The following is a 21,816-nucleotide window of genomic DNA, read 5'->3' as shown; positions in this document are numbered from 1 at the left end:
CGGGGGCGACATCAGCACCCCGGACAGCGCCTGGTCAACAAGCCGACCGCCCCTCGGATGACTTCAGTCGCCCGCACTCCATCAAGCCTCGTCAGAAAATCAAAATCGAAAAGCAAAACGTGTGTGCGCGCGGCCGGGATGGCGGCAGGCTCGTTCCGGAAGTAGCTGCATGGGCGAGCGAGCGAGCATTTGGAGGAGGGGAAAGGAGCGAGCAGCATCCTGAATTCAGGAGCATCGACGCGCTCCACTAATCGAAGCCGCCGCTGCTGGCGTGTCATTGTTGCCGTGGGACGTCGACTTGAAGCCCAAATCAAACCGCAGGGTGCCTTCAGAGGTTTTTTTTGTTGTGTTTGTTTTTGTATTTCAATTTTTCCTCCCGCCTGCCTCCAGCTTTGGCGAGGATGGCAGACAAGGAACACTCGGCCGTTTTTGCCGGAAAATGCAAATGATTGCCTTTTCGGGAGGAGATGGACTGAGCAAGTAATTGATGGCGGACGCTGTGACTCTTTTGTTGTCTTGAAGGCGCCACGCAGCTTTCGGCCCGCTCGGCTCTTTTTGTCGGATGATGATCGCGGCCCAGCGAGCGGATGGCGTGTCGTGGTCGCGGTGGTGGTGCCGCACAGCCCGCGTCGAGTCGCCCCCGTCGGCGTCGCTCCGTCTCGTGCTTGGGCTAGCCAACATGCTGCCTCGTCGTCCTGTCGTCTCGCCGAGCTACACATGAACGGCCGCCGGCTCTTTTGTTTTTTTGGGGATTTGTTTGGCCGACGCGAGACAAATGAGAGCGCAAGTGAATTTGTGAGGAACGGACGCTGGCTTTTGGCACGCATGCCATCAGTGGCTGCTTTTTCGGCCGACAGCGAGCGCGTGAATCGTCCGAGCGGGGAGCGTCAACACGCATCCAGGCGCACTTGGTGTTTCGGCGTGCGTGTGCGCGTGTGTATGTAGCCGCCCAACATGTTCAAGTATCGGATCCGCATGTTTCTCAACGAACTGAAAGTGCTGGTGTTGATGCGATCCGAATCGAGCCCGCCCGGTGGCGGCTCCTCCTCCGAGCGCTCGGCCGCCGCCATGCGGGGCTTGGGCATGGGCGGCTGCGGCTGGCCGCCCTTCGTCGACTGCCGCTCGCGCAACGACGACGAGGACTACTACGGCAGCAGCGACCCGCGGCCGCGCAGCCTGCAGGCCTTCGATGACAAGGAGCCCAAGCTGCAAGGCGGCCTGGACGCCGTCTCGCTCGCCAGCACCGCCAGCAGCCTGCGGAGCCCCCAGTGCAGGATCTGCTTCCAAGGCCTCGAGCAGGTACAGTACTGCGTGCGTGCGTGCGTGCGTGCGTGCGTCCGTGCGTGAGCGCGCTTTACAGCCGCTTCCCTACTCGTGTACGCGCAGGGGGAGCCGCTTGACAACAAAAACAACGACAGTTTGTCGGGCTATTCTCCTGCAAGCTGACGAGACGCGGAAGCGACACACCTGGGTGAAAAAAACCCCCAAAGTTTATATCACGTTATCGTGTGTTAAGTTTCACATTGTAACGTGATGTGCTGTCGCGTTAAAACGTGATAGTTCGACTTCCGCATTGGGCAAAACAGAACTTAGAACAAAACGAGTTGTTTCTGGGTCAAGTGACTGGCCAGTCATTTTTTAGGTCTTCCAAATCAAAGGTCGGCCTACTAGCTACACAACTATTGCTGCTTTTCTACAACATTGTAAAAAAAAAAAAATAATACATATAATAATAAAAGTGTTTTAAAAGATTTCAGATTTAAAAAGAAGACTTATTACGTGATAATAAGATGACTTTTTTCCAGGGGAGGGATGAAATGCTGTTGTAGAAAAACTAAAAAAGAAAGAAAAAAAAGGACAATTTTAATATGGGAATTGGTTTGAATATTTCTCTTGAGAGCAAGGGGCCATATACTAGTTTGCTCTTTGTTGTCATAAGTGAGAGAACTTCATCGGTCTTGCAATGGGGAAATGCGCAAGTAATACAATTCAGCATACGGTAGAAAGAGTATCTTACTAGTATTGCTTGTTTTTTTGCGCTAGTACCTCTTTTTGACCTATTATTAGTACATGTCCACATTATATCCAGCAATAACATACGAGTACGCTCTTTGTTTTCATTTGTAAGTCAATTCAACGCACTAGCTGAACTGTCACTAGTGGTACTAGCAGCAAGCTGTTGTCTAGTGCAATTTTGCCTCACTAGTAACATGTAGTTGCCATACTAGTGAGGATAAAGAGCGTACTAGTAGAGTGTGGACTGTGGACCATAATAAGCCGTTTGAGCATTTGTTTTGTATCCATCTTAAAATCCATGATCTAGTATGCTATTTGTCTTCATTTTTAAGACAATGGGACACTAGTAGAACCACTGTATCTTATTAGTAAAAAAAAACAATCACTTCTTGTGCCATTTTTGGCATACTAGCACATGGACTCTTTGTCTGTTCTCTGTGCTTTGAAATCCAGTTTAAGGTCCATGCACTAGTATACTCTTTGTCTCATAACTAGTAAAATATAATTTAGGGGACTAGTAGAACAGTCATTAGTAGTACTATTAGCATGCAGTTGTCAACTGTTTGAACCAAGTTTAGCATGTAATTGTCCTACTTGGTAGGATCCAATGAATGTTCACTAATGGCTTGACATCTGGCTATAGGCACACGTAGCCTACTAGTACAGTCTTTGTCCTTACTAGTAGTAGACACTTCAGCGCACTTGTCGAACAAGTGTTTTAATAGTCATTCCACCCCCCCCCCCTCCCCCACTACTAGTACTAGCACATGGACCTTAAAGTAGATATGCCCTTAGTCCTCACTTGCAAGGCAGTCAGCACACTGGTACAATAACTAGGTTTCACTAGTAGAATTATTGTCTTACTAGTATCATATAATTTTATTACACACCCCTGTTCAAATAGCAATATTTTTTTTCTTCCTTTTTTTTTTTGCACTGTGGAGCGGCGAGGGCACTCAAATAAATACCCAACAGATATCAAAACACTCGGCAGGGAAATTGATGACGTTTTTTTTTTCTTTATAGAATAAGCTATTGATAAAAAAAAGGGGGGGGGGGGTTCTCGGAAAAAAAAGCTGATGCTGGAGCACCACTAGCTTCGGGTGTAGCTTTTCTCATGCCTGAATACGAGTCAGGTGAACACACTTTGTATTTTGCTAGACGTCCCGTGCAAATGCTGAATTTAGCGCAGGCGCAAAGCTCGCTGCACCCGTTTGCCAATTCTGGCAACGCTGGACGTTCTGGCATGGCGAGGGCGGGCCTGCCAACATACGTCCGCCTGGTGGAATGAATGACAAGTTGGTGGCACAAAGTTACAAATGATCGGGGTTGGGGATAGATGCATAGGTTTGCGGACATATTTAAGTTGCCTGCGGTTGTCATCAGCTTGTCTGTTGCCACACCCACCAAACCCTATCCTGGCAAGCCACACCCACTTTCTTGAAAGACAAAGTGGGTCTGGAAAGGCTGCCATTGACCGCTGTTTGGCCCGGTTCGAAACGAACTGTGTAATCAAATTGGTTTATTTGCTGTAATGTATTCTTTGTGAGCAACTTCACTGAGGCAGAAGTCCATTCAAAATGGCGCTCAGGAGAGACGATAATTTGTTTCCTTCAGCTTTAAACTCAATTTTAAATGACTAGAAATGCATATTCATTCAAAATCCCTGCAGCTAACGGCACTGGAAGCATTTCTTCTAAAGAAATCGTGTGCCAGCATCACAGATTTATACATGAATGGTCAGTTACTCGCTGTCGTGAAAAGTGAAGCGGCCATTTTACGTTGCCACTCACGAACGTCACCTAACCTTAATACATTGATTTATTCGCAGCGTTTTCGCGTAATTATCTGTTTCTATGATGAAAATACCACTAATAAGGCCTGTAAGAGGGCACTACATGCGCATTTAATCGCTAAGAATGCAATTACACGATGGCGGCCATATTTTTTCCGCCAATTACGACAACTACACTAGGTCAAAATACGGAGAAAGTTCCCAAAAGACGTACCCGCCGCTCTCCGCTGAATGGTTTGATTTCGTTTTCCCCACCTCAGAAATGCGCTCGATGGCGACTTTGTCGAGGCTCACTCGCTGTTACCGCGATGAGTCTGATTTCCAGACTAGCCAAACCCAGTGTCAATGGTCCGGTCAAGCATCCTCTTTTGAACATCACACGGACCACAAATGTCTCCGAGATTTGAGCCCACCACATTAGATTGATGTTGGCTGTGGTCAGGCCCACAGCAGCGCATACCTCCCTATGAAAAAAAATGGCAGCTTGCACGCATCTGTGAAATTACCACCACCTCTACTAACCACGCAAATGTCCAGCGTGTGTCGAGTCGGATTTGCAACGGTCCGTAAAATTCCAGCATTAATTTCATTGTGCTTATGCTCATTTTGAAGATTTTGACATTTTCACCCAAAGTGCACAATCAGGCTGAAAACGCGTTTAAAGCAATAAAAAGTTCATTTTGGCTCTCACACCTAAACTAAACGTTGTAGACTCAAAAAAAAATCTGTATTTAGTGTATTCATTCTAGCATCCTGAAGATGATTCCAGCATTAATTTCAATGTGCTTATGCTCATTTTGAAGATTTTGACATTTTCACCTTAAGTGCACAATCAGGCTGAAAACGCATTTAAAGCAATAAAAAGTTCATTTTGGCTCTCAAACCTAACCTAAACGTTGTAGACTCAATTTTTTTGCTGTATTTAGTGTATTCTAGCATCCTGAAGATGATTCCAGCATTAATTTCATTGTGCTTATGCTCATTTTCAAGATTTTGACATTTTCACACTTAAGTGCACAATCAGGCTGAAAACGCATTTAAAGCAATAAAAAGTTCACTTTGGCTCTCAAACCTAACCTAAACGTTGTAGACTCAATTTTTTTGCTGTATTTAGTGTATTCTAGCATCCTGAAGATGATTCCAGCATTAATTTCATTGTGCTTATGCTCATTTTCAAGATTTTGACATTTTCACACTTAAGTGCACAATCAGGCTGAAAACGCATTTAAAGCAATAAAAAGTTCATTTTGGCTCTCAAACCTAACCTAAACGTTGTAGACTCAATTTTTTTGCTGTATTTAGTGTATTCTAGCATCCTGAAGATGATTCCAGCATTAATTTCATTGTGCTTATGCTCATTTTGAAGATTTTGACATTTTCACCTAAAGTGCACAATCAGGCTGAAATTGCATTTAAAGCAATAAAAAGTTCATTTTGGCTCTCACACCTAAACTAAATGTTGTAGACTCAAAATTTTTGCTGTATTTAGTGTATTCTAGCATCCTGCAGATGATTCCAGCATTAATTTCATTGTGCTTATGCTCTTTTTGTCAATTAAGCTCATCTGAAGCATGTAACGTGTGCGAGATGATTTGTTGTTGTTTTGAAGCTCATCAGCGGCGGAGGAGCGGCAGCAACAGTCGCCATCCTGCCCGCATAGCAACAAAGAAAGTTAGCCAATTAGATGGGCACGATGACAAACGGACGGCGTGAGAATGAGTCACAATAAACGGGGCGTCAGCGCGTGTCAGTCGCACCTCTCGCTTCTCTCGCCGTAGAAACGCGGTGGCACTTTTTTTTTTTATATATTTCCCAGCGAAAATATCTTTGGTCCGTGTCCAAATGTTGGCAGATGCGCTGCAGCAGATCCACCTGAAGGCTGGGATGATGCGGCCACGGCTCGCAGATGGACGCTTGCGTGTAGTCACTTGTCCCATGCACATACGTGTTCTTGCAGCCCATGTGATAATTGACGACAGCTGCCTCATTGTGTGCCTTTCTCCTTTTCAGGCGTAGTAAAGCGACCGGCATTCTCGCACTCGCAAACGTCTTGGCCCTTTTAGTTGTGGACAACTGTGCCACCCGTTCCCAGCTGATGACACCCCGGGCCTGCCCAAGCTTTTCACTCAGAGCTCAGACCAATAAAGAAAACTGATTCTATACAGATCTCTGAAAAGAAAAGAAAAAAGTTAGCTGACAACTAGATGTAAACAAAGAAAAATAAGAGGAGTTCCAAATCAAGGCTGGGCATAGCGATTTTTGTTTTCGTTTGTTTTAAGTTTGATATTTCTCTCAAACATGCCTCAATCGGCTGTTGCCGCTGTTGTCTGCAATCTTGGCCAACGGGTTCGGCCGTGATGTCACCGGAAGAGCGGTTGATAACTGCATCGTGATTTAGCCGTTAGCAATGTAGCTTGAAAATTGGAGCATTTCACCAAAAACACTCAAGAGGAATGCGATGTGAAATCTGCGAGACTTTGCCTTTCATGGCCGCGCGACACAAGCATCTAAAAACAAAAGCATGGTGGCTGATTCCGTTTCTGACGAACAGCTATTAGCTATTTGGCTAGTTAACTGCTAATATTAACGTCACCGTATGGGAGCTACTTGCTCAAAGCAGTAAACGTCAACATTAGCTGAAGGCTAACGATGAGCATTTCGTTTGCCTTGCAACACTTAGGGTTTTGAATGATATAGCGTTAGAAAACTAGTTAGACGCTGTAGCGACGTGCCAACGTGGCAGCCATGTTGGTGGGGGCAACGTTCCCATCAAACCAAATTAGGCATTGAAGTCCTAGCCCAACTGATTTTCATGAGCTTGACTTTTTTTGTCAACCTCAAAGTATGCGCTATTCAGAACATTTGAAAAAAAAGAGCCCCAAAATATTCTCACCTAGGAAAGGTTGTTCCCTTGTTGTGATTGCGCATGATTGAGCATAGCATTTTTATTTTTCGCTAGCGCATATAAACATAATAAAAACATGTTAGGAATGCTGGTAGAAGATACAAAGTAGATTAAAAATTGAATGCAGTTTTACTTTTTATTATCTTTCTTTTTTTATTTGAAACTAATGATGTTTGCATAAAGAGCAGCTACGTGCATGCTGCTGCGATAAACTGCAATTTACATATCATCCCATTATAGTTGACTAAACGCAAATTATTCAGTGAAGAGTCGTTTAGCAAAATAATCCTAATTTTGATCAGGAAAAAGTTTTGCAATCTCCTTTAGTTGGATTACGATGAGCACAATCACAACCCCGCACCCCAACCCTCCCACCCTCCACCTCCATTTTTAACAATACATTTTTTTGTGGCTATTAACTCATTGACTGCCATTGACGGCTATAGACGTCAAAAATTCATTTGAGCTATTTCTATTAGTTTAACATTTTTCCCACTTTTTTTTCTTAACAAGAGTATGAAAACCTAGAATGTTTAAAAATTGTATTAGAAAATATATAAAATTTGTGATTAATCATGAGTTAACTAGTGAAGTCATGCGATTAATTACGATTAAAAATTGTAATCGCCTGACGCCCCTAATTTTTAATAATCTTTTCTTAAAAAAATAAAGAAGAAAAAGATTATTAAAAAGAAGAAAAAAAGAAAAGATTATTAAAAATTAGGGGCATCAAGCGATTAAAATTTGTAATCGTAATTAGTCGCATGACTTCACCAGTTAATTCACGATTAATCACAAATTTTATGTCTGTTCTAAATGAACAAAAAAATAATTTCTAGGTTTTCATACTCGTTAACAAAAATGTAAAAAAAAAAAAGTTAAACTAATAGAAATAGTTAAAATGAATTTTTGACGTCTATAGCTGCCAATGGCAGTGAATGAGTTAAGTTTGGGAAAGCAGATGCCCCAGTGGCAAAAACACTTCTAGGCCATCAATCCAAAAGAATCTCAAAACTGTACTACAGTAGTAGCTCAGTGAGCTCAACTGAGGGACGACCCCTGTCATTCTCTTTATTACCTGTCTACCCCGCAATCAAAATGAGTCCACGACAGTTAATGCCACGTATGTGGTAGTCTCATGTGCCAAGTGGCTTCCTGCTGCAGGCGGGGGAGCACGTTTGCCATTTTCTTGTCATTCCATAATTGAAGAGATCACACCAGGGGTCGGCTCGGGTCGCCTGGGCGCCATCAGCGGGCCATTTACATGCAGGTGGCTTCCCTTCACATGTGGGCCACGCGTGTCACGTGTCGGTCATCCTGCTGGGAGGCATCCCTTTCAACAAATCCGCATCGGCTCATTAATTAGAGCGGAACTTTTGACACCTCGGAAATTCTTGTCTCTCCCGTTTTCACAATCAAGATGCTTCTGAGACCAAAAATCAAAGAAGTAGATTTTCTGTTGAACTTCATTTTTCTTGAGGTTTATGTTCATCATCAACTTTTTTGACGAGCATTTTTCGAGTCCTTGTCCGCATCCTCCGATTTCAGCCTCTCGGCAATAAATGTTCTCTAATTTTTGTCGCCCTCCATGAAAGCAGACTGATTATCTTTGCGATTAATCCAAATAAGACATTTGCTTTAACATCTGCTTTTACTTTGCAAAACAATGACCACACTTTTGCCGATTTTCTGAAGGATTTTATGGACCAAACCAGTAACTGAATCATCATCAGTTTATTTGTGTTTTTTTCCAAACTGCTAATTTGAAATAATGTTCTATTTTTTACTACAATGATGTTTTTTATTTATTTATTTAGAAAAACCGGATGAATAGATTATTAAAGAAATTGTTAGTAGCAGCCCTTGTGATGTTATGGAATGCATATTGATTAGCGCTCACATTTTTAAGGCTCGTGTTCACATTTGTTTCAGCCTCCATTGAAGGAAAACAAAATACCGCTGGTGATATCACAGAAAGCATCCGAGAGTTTAGCCCTTGATAATGGACAACAATTTCAAAGACACAGATCATTCAATTCGATCATGAAAATACAATAAGGTGCACGCGATGAATGAAATAATGGTCCTGTTGGTAGCATGTGGACAAAGCAAATCATTCTGTTTGATTGAACCACATATTACGCAAAAATGCATTTTGGTTCGTACTAGCCTCAGCCTTGAGTGGGTCATGTCAAAATAATTTTTAGGTTACGATTCACTATTTAAGGCCCATGAAATCATGAAATGTTCCCTTGCAAGTGTTACAAGCGTTGTTTTGCAGTTATTATGGGTTTGGCCCACGCTGAGGCTGAACTCAAGGTGGGCGTGACGGGTAACAATAGCTTCAGTCCACTCCCCACCTGCTACGTACAGACCGAGCGTTTTGATGAGTCACTCTCGATACGTTGTTCTTGCAAACCTAAAATAAGCCATTGCCACAGCAGCGTCACCATGTTATTATTATTATTATTATTGTGGGTGCATTGTGGACTTGGAGCTGCACTTTTTTTGGTTCAAAATTTGTCACCGTGTCGGCTGACTTGCAGGGAGTCTTCATCCGCAGAAGAAAATAGAAGCCAGTCCCAGCCTGCACAGAAAAGACGACTTTTTACTTGAGCGTGACGACACATTTGACCTTTTCGATTCACAGCTTTCTTCTTCCTCAAGTTGTCTCGCGCATGAGCAAAGTAATTCCCTTTTCCTTTTAAGTCCAATTTCTAGCAATTCAAATCAATTTCACTGTTTTCATGCTTTTTGAGCTTTTGAGAAAAAATAATATTTTTTTTTTATCATGAGTCTTAATGACAAATTGCACATCAGTGCCATCCACTTGAACTACTTGTGAAGCACTAGATGTTACCTGGTAGAATTTTATGTCACTAGTAGCACAATCTGACAACTAGCGCACAGTTTTGTATTGTGTTAAAAATAAACTGATCTTTTCCACCAATCTTATCTCCCTCCTAAGAGGTCTGAAAAAGTCAGCCCTGTTCTGCTGAGATAACTTATAGTATTTTCATTTGTATATGAGAGAACTACTTCATGTGCAGTTAAAACAATTTGTATTATTTCACCGATATTGTTCAATGTTTTCCAAAAAAACAAGATTGGAACACTGAAAGCACATGTTGTCTGTAAGGAAAAAAAATCAGCATTGGCAAAAATTGGGATCGGCAGGTCAGACTTTTTAAAAGATCGGGGATCGGCCAGAAAATTGTGATCGGTGCACCTCTAGTGGATAGGCTATCAAGAATAATGGCATAAATGCTCAAACAGTAAAAACTGAAAAAGCAAAACATAATTCAGATGGAAGATGACAGATAAAACTCAAATCCATTTATGTGGAACCTTACAGTATGTTGTTAAAGCATCTTTCTTCCACTCATCTTTGCTATCTTGGAAGGCCCAAAGAGCTCCATTCAAATGTTTAGACTCTAAGTCGATTTATTGCTTTCTATTGAAGTGAGCCTGCCAGTAAAGTATCTTCTATAAGGCCATGTTTACACGTAGCCAGGGTTTTTTGAAAATGGGAGATATTTTTCTGCAGTTTGCCCTGTCAACACGTCTATGGTGATTTTTTTTCATTAAAAACGAAGGTTTCCAAAAACGAAGGTTTCCAAAAACGAAGGTTTCCAAAAACGAAGGTTTCCAAAAACTCCGGCCAAAGTGAAGATTTGCGTATTTCTCCGGATTTCTCGTTGTTCCGTCGTAAACTGAGTTTTACATCATCACTCTGTACGTCACTCAAACACATACCTCAAGTTGTTAAATAAGAAGAAAAAACAGGTGACGTGGATTCGCTTCCCCACCCCGGGAGACCATGTTCGTATGTGTGTGCGTGTTTGGATGAGTGAGTGAGAAAAAAAAAGTTGTTAAAAAAGGCAAGTGAAGCTTTTTAAAATGTATCGTTTAGTCTCTTTGTTTTCCTCTATGCTCATTTTGTGATGTAACTCACTCTAATTGACTGTTTACAAGTATTTAAAATAAAATAAAAAGTATTGTGTGCGCTGACAGTCCTTGCTTGTGTGAGGTATTGTGACGTGAAGAGACGAGCTGTATTTGGCTAACTACTGCCACCTAGAGGTTTGGCATGCATCTAATTCTCCGCCCAATTTGTAAAAAGGACGTCGCCAGACAGAAGCGTACTCTGTTTGGATAGGTTTTGGAGAACTGTTGCCACCTTAAGGTCTGACATTGTTATAAAAATACTTAAAAATGTAATAATGTGGTTAGCTGTGGATGTTTTCTTTTCTAAAACCGTAGTTGTGTGGACGCAATTTTTCTTCTACACTGGGAGGAGGGAAATATCCGTTTTTAAATAATACACTGCTACGTGTGTACATGGCCTAACTGCCAGAAAATTGCTGCCACTCGATCACCTCCCTAAAATGTTTTAGAAGCCCGACGAAGCTCCAATTATGTGATGATTAAAATGATGCAAGGATGAGTCAAATCTGTTGTCGTGGTTACAATCACATCCTCGTCATTCTGCCGTTGGCTTAGTCTCAAAAGTTGGCTGCACTGAAAATACGTCGATAAGCGTTGTGGAAAGCGACTGTTCAATTGACAATCATTTGAATTGGATTTTTTTCACGTGATGGCTGTGAGAAATAATTTACAAAACAAATAAATAAATCAGCAGCATTATGTGATGTTATATTACCATTATCAGGGATGGGTGAGTACCGGCACAGGTATCGGAACAATACTAGCCTCGTTTTAAGGTATCGGTACTCATGACGGTGGCTGATACCAATTTTGCAATTGAACTGGATCCACGGCTGTCCTCTCATTTGTCCATTATGATGCAATTTTCTACTCCTTACTCACACATTCTGCTGGATTGATTTTTTTTGCGCATTGGGGAAGGAGATAAACAAAAAAAAGGGGGGGGGGGGGGGTTGGGATCATTGATCACACGAAGAGGAATACTGTATATGGTAGAATTAACTAAAAATATAGTTAAGGTCACTTTGTCCCGGTTTTGTAACTGTACAAAAACATGTTCTCAGTGAGCATTCATTTCACGGAAATAACCTCTCATTGTTTTGATTGTGCAAACATGTCTAAGAATGGAAACAGGTTCCGAGAAAGGATGCTGAGTGCCAGTAGGAAAATCAGACCGTCACCACCAATCATTTTTGCCTGCATCTTATTTGAGCTATCTGTTTATCAACAAAAGGAAGAAGAAAAAATACTGAAACCCTTTTGGGTACTGAATCGATCACAAGTGGTAGAAAATTCAGGTCCCGAAAGTAAAAACTCTGCCACAGATTGGCTTTTAGGCTTTAACCACAAGGTGCTTCTACTCAACTGGCAGGTAACGAGCTCGTTTACATGCTGCTTGAGTAGAAGAGCCTGTGACTAAAACCGAACTGTGGCAGGGTATTTACTTTCTGGAACAGTTGCTTCCAAACGGGACTGGACTGTCTTGTTTTCCTGACTTGCTGCAGTGCCTCTTTTGTCCCACAGGGCGAGCTGTTGAGCCCGTGCCGGTGTGACGGCTCGGTGCGCTGCACCCACCAGCCCTGCCTCATCCGCTGGATCAGCGAGAGGGGCTCCTGGAGCTGTGAACTCTGCTACTTCAAGTACCAGGTTCTGGCCATCAGCACCAAAAACCCCTTGCAGGTATTGTGTATCCGTCAACCTCTTCGCTTGTACTCCAAATAGAGTCAGCACTGTGTTTGCTAGAAAATATGTTACATGGCAAATGATTTACTGATGGGGTCACAGAAAAGCAAAAGACCCAAGATGAGTCCGTGGAATTTGAATAACCAATTGAAAAGCAAATAATAGCCGTGTGGAATTCAGTTAGTTGCATGAGGCCCATTTTTTTTCCTCTTCAATATGATCTTTCTATGGAGTGGTTCCTTCTCAGTTCTGATGCGCTTTCAAGGATGTTGTGCTTGAACTGATCGTTGTCCCATACATTGACCCCTTCCACTCAATAAATAACCCAAATTGAGCACAACAATGTCGTTTCAGCGGGTACAGCATGCATTTTGCTTAACTAGCTAAATACATTTAAACTCGCCACTAATTCTGGCTTGTTTGAATTTCTTTTTGAAACTTCATCCTGATGAAATCATCCTGGCCTGGAAGGAAATGCTCAACTGCATGCAACACACATGCAAATCAGCCTGCACAAACAATGATTAACCAAATAAATATGAGTTGAATGAGTGATTTTTTTCAAATCGTTTTTTAAAATTTGGAACCTTAATTTATGCAGGAATTTCCCATTGAGATTAACTCGCCCAATCAATGCTTAATCAGTGCTTTAAAAAAAAAAAAATCAGATATAACAAGTTTTACTTCTTTCTGTCCGCTTCAATTTTTAATTTTTTTTTAAAAGTAAAATAAATTTGAATTGAAACAAAATAAAGATTAGTGGAGTGATTTACAACAATGCTAAATCCGAAAGACTTTTCAGTAGTAAATAGTTGACGCTGTAATGAAAAATGCAGGGGGGGGGAACAAATGAATAAAAAATTTAATAAAACAGCCCAACATTTCTTCTTTGTTTTCTGTAAAATGATGACAAAATGAAAACATTTGTCTTCATCTTCGTATTTCGAATATAAAGTGACGTGTTCCCAATCAAATTATAGAGTTAGTGGCCTCTTTCCCATTTTTAAACACACAGCCATTATTATTCATATTTTCAGCATGTGTATCTTTGCTAGGGTTGCACGATTGTGGCCTAAATGCTAATCACAATCATGATCAATGATGATGTTTATTCATCATGTTAGTATTTTTTTTTTTTGCACTGATTTTTAACAAACATGTAAACATTTTTACACAGTATGAAAAATATCAATTATCATTTTAGAATAAATGACCATTAAAATATATATATAATTTACCATAAAAAAAAGTACCAAGGGCTAACTGAATAAATATGTAATGATCTTGTTTGTCACATGCTCTGAATCAAAAACAAGTCCAGACAACCAACAGTAACCTCTTTGCCTCGCTTATTATTTAGGCAATTTAATGAAACCTTACGCATGCGTTCGCCACCTAGTGGTTGGAAGAAAAAAAGCTTTAAAGTAAATCGCAGACGATCAGGTTATTTTGCTGAAATCGTGATCACATTCTCCACTTAGGTCATTTCAAACACACCCCCATTCTTCCTTTTCATCCCGAGTGACAAGCACCCATTTGTTTATTGAGAACGACCGTGGGTTCGTTCTCTCTCTCTATCTATCTATCTACATCCATCGATCCCTCCACCCATCCATCCCCTTCTTTCTAAGATGCAACCCGTCCCCGTGCAATGTAGCGCAGCCTTGTGTGGGGAGGGAAAAAAACAGGTTTGTATGAAGAAGGACAAGGTTGGAGTGCATGTGCACTTCTCAGCCTCTGATTGGTGGAGCCGACTGTTGCCATGGAAACATGTGCAAGTCGGAAGCCAGGAAACAAAGCACTTGGCCATGTCAGTGGAACACAACTTGGATGGAAAATGTCAGGAAAATATTAATTACAGTGGATTGTGGTTAAATGGGCAATACAGTGTGTTAGTGGTTTGCATATCTGCCCTGTAGTGGTGAAGTTCCAGAGTCAAATCTGGGCTCAGGCACTTCTGTTGGCATCGTCACCGTGTGCTTGCGCGGCTTTTGTGCGGGAATTTTGGCTGCTTCCTCACGCATTCCACAAACATGCCCGTTAGCTTGAATGAAGACTGGATTATTGTCTGTTGGTTTGTCTATCCATGATCTGTGATTGGCCAGCGACTGGTCCAGGGTGTACCAAAATCAGACGGGAAAGGCTGCAGCTCACTTGCGACTCTAAGGAGGACACGCGGTATCGAAAATGGCTGAAGTGCTTCAATGAAAAGCTCATTCAAAATACACAGTTCTGGGAAAAATATAAATGATGCAAAATATTTTGTGCTTCTTTTGCAATTTGTCTTTCCTGCCAAAAGAAGACTCAACATTTTGTCAAAGTGTGTTGTGCATACCACCCACAGTACGACGGTTCCCTCTAGCTGTATGCGAAAGAATTGCTGCTCAAATTCACTTCACTTGTGTTTCAGCCATTTGCATTTCATCCTTAAAAGAACACAACACTAATAACTCATTTTCCAGTATTGGATTAGGCATTGTGTATAAAGAATAAAAGTGCAAATATCTCTGGCATCGTATTCCCTGAATTTTCTTTTAACCCCTGGGCGTTATTATAGTTTGATTAAGTTCTTGTAATTTGTGCCAAAATCTGGCATTTTCTTTGAAGTGTGATAACTTAGTCATTTATGAATATTTTTTTTCACTTTCAACTGCTCAAAATGTTCACTGGCATCAGACCTATCTATACATATATAGTTTTTTTTTTAATTTACATTTTTTAATGCCCCCTGTGGACAATAATAGCAGTATTATGCTAACAGAAAATAAAGTTCTAATTTGAACATTTCATATGACATATTTAGAGGCTTGAATAAGTCCATAAGTCATAACAATAGAATTTTTTATGCATGCCCAGTTTTCATACAATGGCAGTTTTCTGAATAAAACGAAGTTCTTGTAATTTTGCTAAAATCTGGCATTTCCTTTGAAGTGACATAACTTAGTCATTTATGAATATTTTTTCACTTTCAATCGCTCAAAATGTTCAGTGGCATCAGACCTATCTATACATATATAGTTTTTATTTTAATTTATTTTTTTAATGCCCCCTATGGACAATAATAGCAGTATTATGCTAATAGCAAGACTAACTATGCTGTATATATATATATATGAAATAAAAGACTAATTTGAATATTTCATATGACAGAGTTAGAGGCTCAAACAAGGTCATAAGTCATAACAATATAATTTTTTTATGCATGCCCTGTTTTTCACAATGGCATTTTTCTGAATAGCACAAAACTCTTGTAATTTTGCCCAAATCAGGCATTTCCTTTGAAGTGACATAACTTAGTCATTTATGAATATTTTTTCACTTTCAATCGCTCAAAATGTTCAGTGGCATCAGACCTATCTATACATATATAGTTTTTATTTCATTTACATTTTTTAATGCCCCCTGTGGACAATAATAGCGGTATTATGCTAATAGCAAGACTAACTATGCTGTATATATATAGAATAAAAGAATAATTTGAATATTTCATATGACACAGTTAGAGGCTCAAACAAGTCCATAAGTCATAACAATAGAATTTTTTTATGCATGCATTTTGTATTCATTTATTAGCCTTTGGCGCCACCTAGTGGATTTTTGTGTTAACACTCTAAACACGCAAATTCCTCTATTTTCATGTTTATGACTCGTCAAAGAAGTGATTGCATCAGTAATCACGGAAAATGCATTTTCACATCAGGTTTACAGCATATCAAAAACTGTGATTTATAATGGGAGTCAATGAGCCTAAATCGGGCTCAATTATTACAACAACTTCGTGTGAATCTCTCCCTCCTGTTTGGTAATAATTATAAATTACAGCATGGCCCCAATTTGAACTTCTAATTTTTAAACAATCCTCGTAAAATGTCAGGTCCCTAGTGTATTTTTTTCAAATGCTTTTTCTTTGATGAAAAACAGAAAAAAGCCAGAAAATTGACAAATAACGCCCAGGAGTTTTTAAACCGATTATTATCGTCATTATGCCGGTCACGTGACCGCGATGACGTATCCCTCGCGTAAACGAAAGCTGCCGTCGTTCACTTGGATGGGAGTTTGCTCACGTAATGGGCAAGAAAAAGACTATTATCTATCCCAATTACTGCGCCAATTCTAATCAGGATATAATCCTCAGCACGTCAGGTTTCATGTCATTCCGTGTGGGGGTGGGGCGGTGTCGGGGTGGCCTCTTCTAACGTGGGCTAAGGCGTGCGTAGCACACGACATGTAGTTGGCCTAGTAGAGGAAAAGTCACCCGGATGTTTACCGTCTACGTTAGGGACTTGCAATGTATGAGCAGGCCGGCTGAATGAGTTGTTGTCGGCCACTTTCATCCCCGCTTTCGGCTGGATACAAATCTTGGGCGAGTCCCCCGTGGCTGTACTGCTTTTGAAGAAGTGCTTCTTTGCTATAGAGCGTAATTCCATCTTTGATGTCCGCCGTGGGACGCAATAATTCCTCGTGAGTGTCTTTGTTGTCATTAGCGGCCATGTCATATATGCGTATTTAACGCACGCGACATGTCACGATGATCACGTGACTGTCCAAAATGGCCGATAGTGTACTTAATGCAAAAATATTCATAAAAAAGTGCTATAAAATCATAATCGCTCAACATAAATTGACTTTTTTTCAGGCAAGAGTTGAAATTAACAATTTCACAAAATAGCTGGTTAGTTTTTCATAAATCTTGTGTTCCTTTAACAACTTTTTGAACTGTTTGTTCAAACATTCCTTTCGGTACCTTGATGGAAGCCTTTTTTGCTCGGTTTGACTTGCAAAGTGTGAGTCCTGACGGTGTGTTTCCTTGGCGTGGCGGTTGCAGTGGCAGGCCATCTCTCTGACGGTGATCGAGAAGGTGCAGATCGCCGCCATCATCCTGGGCTCCCTATTCCTCATCGCCAGCATCTCCTGGCTCATCTGGTCCTCCCTCAGCCCCTCGGCCAAGTGGCAACGACAGGACCTGCTCTTCCAGATCTGCTACGGCATGTACGGATTCATGGACATCGTCTGCATAGGTAAAGTACGCACACGCGCAAACGCAGATGCCAACGTGCAGCCGTAGGACGCCAATGTCCACTTGCAACCTAAGAAGGTCCAACACAAAAATCTGTTTACAAAATGACCCCTGTCAGAGAAGGACAACAATGCCTTGAGATACAAGTTGAGTTTGAACACAAAACCCTCATACTTCAAATCATCTTTCACCGTTGAAATAAATGGAAATGCCACAACTCCATTCCAGCCTCCTTAAAAAGCAACAACAATTTATGTCAGGTATTTTTTAATAAGGAAAATAGCAATCTCCAATCTCCAGTACAGTACATGGGGACGAGGCTGTCTCACACATAGTGAAAATATGCATAATAATTGACGGACATTAAACAAAACAATAATAAACATTAGATATATTTTTTCCATGAAAAAAATGGTGAAAAGTGTTTTAAAAATATATTTAAAAAAATATATATTATTATAAAATATTTTTAAAACATTGAATAAAATGTATTACAAATCTGCAAATACTCAAATCCACAGGTGCCGAACTGTAAATATGTGGGGGCCAACTGTATAGTACTCTATAAAATTATTGAGTCATCACATAAACTTTCATGCAATCATGATGAATTCATTGAGGGGTGTCCATCTTGATTTGGCCACCAGGTGGCAGTATAATACAGTTGCAAAGACTGAGAAGACTTTCACAACTTCTGCATAAGCGGCAGTTGTCACTTTTTGCAAATGATAAAAATATATGCCATTGAGTAGTATATGTTATATAAATTGTGTGTCTACTAGATTTATCAAACGATTAAAAAAAAATCTGATTAATCACATTTTAGAATTTTGATTAATCATTTAATTAAAAAAGCTTTTTATCATAGCACCTGTTATGTGTTAATTCTTTCGACATTTAATATTATGTTGAAGTCTTCAACAATTTTTGATTAACTACACTCATCCTCCTCTTTTTCTAATTAGTTAATTGCTAGCATAATTTAAAATGAAAAAAAAAATGACCCCAAAAGTTTGACAAACAAATATTGTCATACGCAAACATTTATTAAATGCTTTACTTTAATGAATGTTATGTTTATTGCTCAAACACTACCTGTGCCACCTTTAACATATCCATCCGCTGTCAAGCTAAAGGATCATCTACGGTCAAAATTAATAGTGTGATTAATATGCATTAATACATGATTAATGCGATAAGTTTTTGTGATTAATCAATCAGATTAATCAATGAGTTAATGCTTTAACTTTGACAACACTAGTGTCTAGATATGTTGATGTACAATTTGTGATCAAATATCCTTTGTAACACCTCCGCATTGATGCTATTCGTTATCCATGGCATTTTGCATTGTTTGTTAGCATTGTTAGCATTAGCTATGTAGAGTTTTCTAAGGCAAAGGTATTGTATGTGGTTGTTGCAAATACACAGTTTGTAAGGTATGGGTATGATCGCATTGCCAAACCATGTAAAATAAAATCAAAAACATACCTTTAATGAGTCAAAACTCAACACTATCATCTTTTGAATGGCCGAATGTTGGGATGTCGGGCAGACGCTTTATGCAGCAACCCGTGTAAGAAAACGCCAGCAGAAAAGTGAATGAAAATAAGTTTGCTGACATCATGCGTTCAATGCACATTGCGGCGCTGGCTGAGGTCACACATGGCCACATGGAAGCCAAATGGGAGAAGCAGATGGTGTGCAGGTAGGAGAGGACAAAAGGAAGCTGAATGGCAGCAAATGCTGATGACGTCACAACACAACCATCCGGTCGTGTGTGGCAGATGGCGTCAAATGTGGACTCGCCTTTATTTCATATGTACGAAGATCACAGACTGCTTCGATCGGGTGTAGGATTCTACCCTTATGACACATGAGTTCAAGTTTACTGGTGTCTCAAATGTTCTGTTTGCAGGTCTTGTGGAGTCTTTTTCTGTGAGTTCTGTGAGGGTCCTCAATCAGTGTCCGGCATTTTCCCTTCATTTCAGTGGAAAATGAGGATTTGAAATACAAGTGTTTGGAGATATGAGCGAGGCCACGGAAGGAATTCAACTCAGGGATTTTTTATGGAGAGAGATTTGTCTCAAAATTATTCACACAACAGCAAACAGCAGTGTGCCTTTTTCAAAAATGCAAGTTTCAACCTTGAATTTGTGCCCTTGAATTAACGTGCTGCAGTGAAGGCAGGCCACGAGGCAAACGTCCTGGCCAACAAAATGCCGTGCGGACAGCTAACAGTAGGTGGCTCAGCATCACGTCTCACCTAGGGGCCTTTCTATGTCCTCTCGGGGCCCCTGGCAAAGAGAGGCCATGGCCACAATTTTACTGCGTAGATTTATTAATTTTTGGTATCGTCAGCCATGAAGGTAGAAAAAAGTGACGGCTGATGATCGTCTTATCAGCAAGCTCTGCATAAGCCTGATAACGATCCTGTTGATGGGATTCAACTTGTGTTGGAAGAGGGAGCCCTCCAAGATCTACAGGACTCCGGCCCTCGAGGACCGAGTTTGCCCATCCATGTTTTAGGGGCCGAGCTGTCTCATTGTGTCACATTTTTCTGGACCAATGGCAAGCCGGGTTTTCATTGGACCAGTGGGGCGGATCCCGTCTCCTCTTCGTAAAATATCAAATAAGAAACATTGGTGCGTTGGGATATGAGTTGAATTCATTCTGTGACCACACTCTTATATCAAATCATCTTTCCCCATTAAAATGAATGGAAATGCCATTCATCCGTCCCAACCCCATTAACAATATTTTCAATGAGTAAAATAGCACTCTATAATATTGTACTTTATAAAAACATACAGTAATGACTCACGCTTTCTTCTGCATTCCACATTATGCTGCTCCTTCTGTTGCATAGATGCTAATTGTTAGCCTGTGGCGTTTCCCATTGTAAGTTAGCATTCAGCTAGTGGAGGCTATAGTTGACATTAACTTTAAGCAGAGAGTAGCCAGAAACATTTTGCAACAGTTGTTGACTAACTGCCAAACTGCTGCTGGTGGTCAAGTTGAGTTCATCAAGTTAGCGCTTAGCTAACTCCTAAGTCGGTTCACTTGTATCTCAAGTACCAAATGGCGACATTGTGACGAGTTCCTCCTTGCTCGCACAGGCCTCATCATCCACGAGGGCTCGTCAGTCTACCGCATCTTCAAGCGATGGCAGGCCGTCAACCAGCAGTGGAAAGTTCTCAACTATGAGAAATCTAAGGACCTGGGCGACCCGGTGAGCCTGGGCGGTAAGGCGGGGGCCCGCGGCGCTCGCGGGACTCCTCACGGCCTGGCGGGTGGCAGCGCGGGCCGCCATGGCAGGAGGCTGAGAACTATTCTGAACCACCACTGCGGCTACACCATCTTGCACATCCTCAGCCAGCTGCGGCCCAACGACCCGCGGATCAGCGCCGCCGCCAACCGGGAGGTGGTGATGAGGGTCACCACCGTATGAGGCCCGGAAGGACCTCCCGAGGACCTCCTCCTCGCCTTTGAGCCAGGACGTGCGAGCAGGACGCCGTATGACAAAATGGTCAAAGGACTCGCAAAGGGAGCGGAGTGGCGCCCGGGGCATCAACATTACATCGAGACACTCGCCAGGAGTTCTCCTCTTGTTTCTTACGACTAAAAGGAAGCCAGATGCTCCTTTTCAATAATGAAGGACGTGATGAAAAAAGGACAAAACATATTTAAAAGACATCAAGGAAGGACGGGAAGGGAAGGGAATTGGGGGGGGGGGGGGTGTTGTAAACAGGCTTTGTAACGGGAGACGAGACAATGCGATGTTTTTTCCAGTTGAATATCAGGATGCACAAAGACATTTCTTTTTCAGTTGATCCTTGCATTTCATTTGCATCTCTTCTCCTGCTTTTGTTTTCTACTCCAACTTTGATTTTTGTATTGATCAAGAAACCATATAACTCCAGACATGCCAAGCCGTTCCATGCACCTTCAGTATGTCCAATTGTTGATCTCAACAAGCTTCCCAATGCTGGTCAGTAGATCCAACGGAAGGAAAACAAACTGGAAGAAGAGAAAAATTCCAACAAAAGAATATAGGAATCAACGAGACATAATTTCTCTGCAATAAATACATATTATGTACATTTCACAGGGAATTTTGCATGGGTATATCATTTTATTTATCACATTACATGAACACAAATTTGCTCTGTTTCGAATGGTGCTTGCCAAAATAAACACTTTCAAACCAATCCGATTTCATTGCACCAACTTTTTGTCAACAGGGAGAAAGTCAGTAAGGTGAATTTTTCCAGTTCTTTTAATGATCACTTTCACTGAATGTTATAGCTGGTAGCTTCGCAATGAGCACACACAGAAGACAAAACCAAGCAAATGAGACAGAAACAAAATGAGGAAAGCAAAAGACAAGATGGGTTCAAGTTAATGCCGTGTGGAATTCCTTGACATGATGAGGAACTGTTCCTTTGGTCT

At 41.2% G+C, this 21,816-nt stretch overlaps 1 protein-coding gene across 1 annotated transcript; it reads left to right on the top strand.

Annotated features, from left to right (window-relative positions):
* marchf9 (membrane-associated ring finger (C3HC4) 9) lies at window positions 1-21,575 on the top strand. Its single transcript, XM_077571884.1, has 4 exons — window positions 1-1,299; window positions 12,189-12,344; window positions 17,173-17,365; window positions 20,484-21,575. Exons 1-4 carry the CDS (start codon window positions 955-957, stop codon window positions 20,813-20,815), a joined length of 1,026 nt encoding a protein of 341 aa, XP_077428010.1. The 5' UTR covers window positions 1-954; the 3' UTR covers window positions 20,816-21,575.
* Window positions 21,576-21,816: the final 241 nt, after the last annotated feature.

The sequence above is a fragment of the Vanacampus margaritifer genome, chromosome 1 (genome assembly GCF_051991255.1).
Source record: "Vanacampus margaritifer isolate UIUO_Vmar chromosome 1, RoL_Vmar_1.0, whole genome shotgun sequence".
In the NCBI taxonomy this organism is placed as follows: domain Eukaryota; kingdom Metazoa; phylum Chordata; class Actinopteri; order Syngnathiformes; family Syngnathidae; genus Vanacampus; species Vanacampus margaritifer.
Note: the sequence above shows the minus strand (reverse complement) of the source record. Positions and strands in the feature narration are given on the sequence as shown.